Source organism: Protomyctophum bolini (genome assembly GCF_963924005.1).
Source record: "Protomyctophum bolini genome assembly, chromosome: 21".
In the NCBI taxonomy this organism is placed as follows: Eukaryota; Metazoa; Chordata; class Actinopteri; order Myctophiformes; family Myctophidae; genus Protomyctophum; species Protomyctophum bolini.
Window position 1 is genome coordinate 3,447,701 of NC_137882.1, and position 6,000 is coordinate 3,453,700.

A 6,000-nucleotide genomic window follows, 5' to 3' on the forward strand; every position below is an offset into this window, starting at 1 on the left:
AGTGGATGCCGTTTTTTTAGAAACCCACGTGATTTTCACTAAAAAACTGAATAAAATCTCGTCTTTCTCGTATTTTGCACTTGGCTGTATATCTAGCTATATATATCTGGTGTTGTGTTTATAGCTATCTAGCTATATATATATATCTCATGTTGTGTGTTCATAGCAGACTCATCAATCAAAATGTGCACTTTGCAGTTTGGGGCAACTCCAAAGCAAACTCCACATGTCCCAACATTTTTATTTACCTGCCTTAGGGCCGATTCATACTCCTATTTTAGAGCCGAATAAAAGTCGGTTCGGCTCTGTAGAGCCTACAATGTGACGTCATTTGAGGTTCGGGGGGGGGGGGGGGGTACCGTCCTAAAGTCGGCTCTTCGGTGCTACTGAAAATTTCTGACGAGCCGAAATCATTTCGGCACTACAGCGCCGAAACAGCGGTAAAATAGGAATATGAATCGGCCCTTAGTGTCAACCCCCTATTATTACCCCCTGTGTTGGATTCACCGACACCGATATGACCCGATACGACAAATAAGGGCCGATCCGGACATCTCTAGCTGAAACAGACAGAAAAAGCCCATACTTGACACCCAACGTGATCGATTGCTCTTTTGTATGTCGTGCTTTTTGGATAATGTGCACCAGCCCACGTCCCGTTAGTCTCCCGTTGCAGACGGAGAGATCTGAGGTTAATCACCAGCCCACGTCCCGTTAGTCTCCCGTTGCAGACGGAGAGATCTGAGGTTAATCACCAGCCCACGTCCCGTTAGTCTCCCGTTGCAGACAGAGAGATCTGAACCCACGTCCCGTTAGTCTCCCGTTGCAGACGGAGAGATCTGAGGTTAATCACCAGCCCACGTCCCGTTAGTCTCCCGTTGCAGACAGAGAGATCTGAGGTTAATCATTCACTTAAACAGTGAACACTACTGAAGTCAGCCCCAAGGCCAACAAAGCCATTCCACCAGAGCTGTGAGAGATAATGATCAAATCCTTTTCTCCAGTTCCAGGGTCATATTGATCTCGGGATATCATTAGCTCTGTTGCCATTTTAATCCATTTTGGGCTGGAACCCATGTTTGGTGTTTATAGCATTATGTCATGCTTTAGCTATTGAAAAATAGCAGATCTACAAGCTCATAGCGCGCCACCGAGTGGCGCGCTACGAGCTTGTAGGTCTGCTATTTTTGAAAAAATCATGAACATGTGGTGCAAAGCTTTGAATATATATTCTTTCAGAGCAAACGTTTTTAACTCAAATCTTTGCTTCTGGGAGGAGGTCCCTGAAACAAAACATTTTCAGATGGGGGTCAGCGGCCAATTTTATATATTTTTGGGGGTCCTTGACATGAAATATTGAGAACCACTGATCTAGAAACATGAGGTTTTTCAGGATATATTTTTATTTATTTATTTCGATGTCAGGCCTAAATGGGTTAATTCCCCCTCACAATCCAAGGGGCCTCCTCCCAACATCAAGTCTCATAACTGTCCACAATGTTGCTATTCGACTTAATTAGGAAGCTGGCCTTCAAGAAGAGTTCTAGCGCGCTCTGCATTCCTTCTCTTCATCCCAACAGGGTACTGAGAACTGAGAACTGGGCTGGGGTGCTGAAAGTTGAAACCGGGACACCCTGCAGTTATTTTGTCTTGCTTCAAATTAACGATAACAAATTTCCTCTCGGCATGTTATGTTGTGCCTGAAGTTGTTGTTCTGCCACTGCAAGTTGTTGTAGCCTACAGTAAATATATAGGAAAACATGGTGGTTAAGGGAAAAGAGAAAAACATACTGTAGTGTAGAACAACACAAAGTAGTAGACTAGACAAGGACAACAAGAACTCAGTCACACTGTCAGTTTGATTGAAATATTTATTTAACAGTTTGCAGAATTACAGTACATTTCAAGCACAAATTCAACTCAGTCAGTCATAACTGGAGGGAGTATAGAAACTAAACACGCACGCACGCACACGCGCGCACACACCCACACACACACACACACACACACACACACACACACACACACACACACACACACACACACACACACACACACACACACACACACACACACAGAACCCACAAAACATCCAGCAAGTTAAACCAAGAAGTCCTCTTCAGTTTAACATTTTGACGTCAGGCCTAAATGGGTTAAATGTCCCTCCACAGTCACTGATGTCTGAACATCTGACTTGTTCGTATATGATTGTATATTTTTACAACACGTTTGAAACAACATAACTGTGGAGGTGAGATTTAGAAAACTGTGGGTTTTATGCTGTTATGATCACACCTGATTTAACAACAGAAATACAAAGACATCCTAAAAATAAATCATAATAACATAAATCGTTTGGCAACGGAAATAATACAACCATGTATTTCTCCAGCGTTGTGTTTGACCTTCTCTCCGTTGTCTCTCCGTTGTCTGGTAGACAATCTTCGAGCTAACCGTAACATTTCTAAAAATTCTTTCATACCAAATGCCATTAAGGCACTAAATGATACCATGTCTCGCTAGATTTGTTTGTTTTTCCAATGTATCTGCCACTGTTTGTCCTGCACTTTTTTGCCATGAGAAAATAATTGTGTTAAGTGTTGTTGCTGTTGTTGTAACCGTTTGTTTTTTACTGTTTGAGACCGAAGACGAATTTCCACACGTGGACAATAAATGAAACTAACTAACTAACTAACTAACATCTACTACCGCTTCACTGTGGAGAGGGTTAGGGTTATATTATAACTTGACCTTGTCTCCGTTGTCTCTGTTGTGGTAGATCTTCATCTTCGAGAACAACATCTACTACCGTTCCACGGTGGAGAGTCGCTCCATCCGTCTGGTGTCCAGCGGCAAGGAGGGGGTCATCTTCAACGGCCTCACCGATTGGCTGTACGAAGGTAAGGAGAGAACAGTCGTTTTGGGCTTTGACCTCTCCAAAGCAGCCACTATACCGAGCTGAGTGAACCATACATGTGCTGGAGGTAAAACCTCAGACTTCCATTCCTTAACAATGATTTTCCTGCCCACCATTAATGCTGTTTGAATCCAGTCAGCTAGAGGTGCAGGGAGGCTTTGATTCCACTTTATTTATTAGTCAAAACATGTTTTAAACCACACGAAGGTACAGTAAAGCGTTTAGGCTAAAAGGATAACCCAAAAAAGTCCTGGAGACTTGTTTCCATTGTGGTTCTATATATTCAACGCACACACACACGTACACACACACACACACACACACACACACACACACACGACCCACTTGACCACTTAACTGTTAAGTGGTCAGATGAGACGAGTGGTCCACGTGCATTTTCCAGAACACAACTTGCTTTAACGATCAATTGTGTTCCGACTTGGATCAAAGGAAACCAACGTGGCGTAGACTTTGATATATTTCATATTTATCTGTAGTTCTGTACCACAATGAAAAGTCAAATCTTCAGTCAACGTTTTAAGAAAAGAAAAACACCACGTTGTGATAGAAATTGCTTTTCTCCCACTCACTCGCTTCCCTAACGCCGCCGAGTGATATAAACGTGAACTAGCCCATTTTGGCCGGGAACCCCTTTTGGTGTTTTAAACATTATGCTATAATTTAGCTATTGAAAAATAGCAGATCTACAAGCTCGTAGCGCGCCACCGAGTGGCGCGCTACGAGCTTGTAGGTCTGCTATTTATTTTTAAATCGTCAAAATGTGGCGCAAATCCTGACAGAAAACTGTCAAGATCTAGAAGACATTTTATAAACGTCTACGTCAGGCCTAAATGGGCTAGAGTTCGCACCCCCGTGGGCTTCCGACAGCAACCTGCCGATGAACCCCAAACCACTCCAACGAGCAGACACACAAACCAGCCTGTCTGGATGACTAGAGCCCCCGACGTCTAGCCAAATACACCTACAGGGTAGAGAGAACATGACTGGAATGAGAATGCAATGCCTCCTCCATCCTTTATCTCGACACACCAGAGAGTTCCTCCTAACGCAGGTTGTATATATCGCGTACCGCGCCCCGGAGCCTGAGCTATGACAGCTGAGGAGGTGCTCGCTGTGGGTCCCCTGAGTCTCTCCTTTGTATGTGTTCGTTTGTGTTATTTATTTTTCCCTCTAACTTCATCACATCACGTTGCATTTCGTCACACTGTGCAGAAACACACACGCACGCACACGCACTGGCACACAGAGACACAGACACACAGGCACACAGACACAGACACACAGGCACACAGAGACACAGACACACAGACACACAGACACACAGAGACACAGACACACAGAGATACAGAGACACAGACACACAGAGATACAGAGACAGACACACAGAGACACAGACACACAGAGACACAGAGACACAGACACACACACACAGACACACAGACACACACACCATCGCATGCAGAGTGCAGATACATGCACAGTGGCGCTGCAGGTTAAAGGGACAGCTGCCCGTGTGGGGCGGGAGAGTTCACGTGAGCCTCCAGGATGTCATTATTTGCTACCTTTTCGATCCTGTGTGTCTGTCATTGCCATCGGCTGGCTGTGCTGCCGTGTCTGTCCTCGTTGGCTTGTGTTGTAGCGACAGACAGACACTGGCGGGCCGGGCGGGCCCTTAAAATCCTCCTTCTTTCCCCTCCTCTGCCAGCCACAGCAGGGTTAATTCCAAACCCTAGTAAAAATCTTTTTGGCAGGCCTTGTTTGACGTCTCGCAAAGCCTGAATTGGAGACGGGCGGCAGGTATCAAACATTTCAGAATGCGACGACAACCGAGCATAAAATGACTTGCCTTTAGAGCTACTGGATCTCTCTCCTTAAACGTTTACCATTTGGGTATTTGGTCATTATAGTCAAAAAGTAATAAGAAAGGAGGTTAAATGATATTGTCACACTGTGACATTCACGGGAACTAATGCTTCTTATTAGGGTTCTTTTATCATAAATTATTCATGGGGTGCAGTACAGTTAGATACTATATTGCAGGAAATCAAATTAATCACAAAGACACTTTTGTAATCGATGCGTTGCCGCGCCCCAGCACCTCACAGGATGACCTGTGCTTGTTTGGTTGCCATGCCAACCTGCGTGGTAACCCGAGGGAAGCCAGTTAATGTGATCTTCCTCGTTTCGTTCCTGTCTTGTTGCCGGGCAGAAATCTCATACAGTATCTATTCTCCAACTTTTCTATGTCTCAACTTTTTCCTGTGTATTCTTTTTTTATGCCATACTTTAGTAGTTCTCAAACCTATTCGTGTCAAGGAGGACCCCCCCCCCCCACAATGTAGATGCATTTGACTGGGGACACCCAGAAGAGAAGAGAATTGCATATGTATGTTCTCCCCGTGTACCCTCACAAAAAAATGCAGTAATCCTGGTCTCTAAACTGCCTCCCCCTGGCCAGATGGAGTGGAAAGGAACTGGTTGGAATAACGTGTTCCTTCCATACGCTACATCCAAATGGAGAAACTCCCCCCTCTGTCAGGTGAAAAGAAGCAGCTTGGACTCCTCATGCATAGGAGGAGGCATGAGGTCAGTCCGCTGCCCCCCCCCCCCCCCCCCCCCAGGTTGGCAGAGGAAGTGTAGCGCCCCGGATTACATTAGATAATTGGCACTGGGTGAAAAAACTGGGTTGCAAAATCGTGGGATAAAAAATAAATAATTATTTTTTGCAGATGTACAAGGTTTGCTGTGTGGCACAAAGTGAGCTTATATATATTATATATCTTAATGTTGTAGTAAGTGATGCCTGAAGAAGGTCAGTATAGGTCTTATCAATACATCTATTGATTGTGCACAGATTTGAGAGTGCCCGGAGCCTCCCTTTATCGTTACATCTTTATACTTGTGTGACTCCAGAACCTCACCTATAAGTCTTTCAGCAGATGAGCGCTGAGCGCTGGCATTTATACATTTCTGTCACATCCCCAAAGCATAAAATATATGGATAAAATGGTTCAAATGATTGTGATGCTGTATCAACAGACGGAACCCTCCGAGGACCCCAC

General features: G+C 44.6%; 1 protein-coding gene across 1 annotated transcript in view; it reads left to right on the plus strand.

Annotated features, from left to right (window-relative positions):
* The window catches only part of dpp6a (dipeptidyl-peptidase 6a), a gene marked incomplete at its 3' end in the record, with an annotated part of 351,171 nt that overhangs the window by 313,079 nt on the left and 32,092 nt on the right, over positions 1-6,000 (plus strand). Inside the window, exon 8 of the mRNA XM_080793953.1 lies at positions 2,780-2,900. Within this exon, the coding sequence (XP_080650079.1) occupies positions 2,780-2,900 (121 nt within the window). The remainder of the gene's footprint in view (positions 1-2,779; positions 2,901-6,000) is intronic.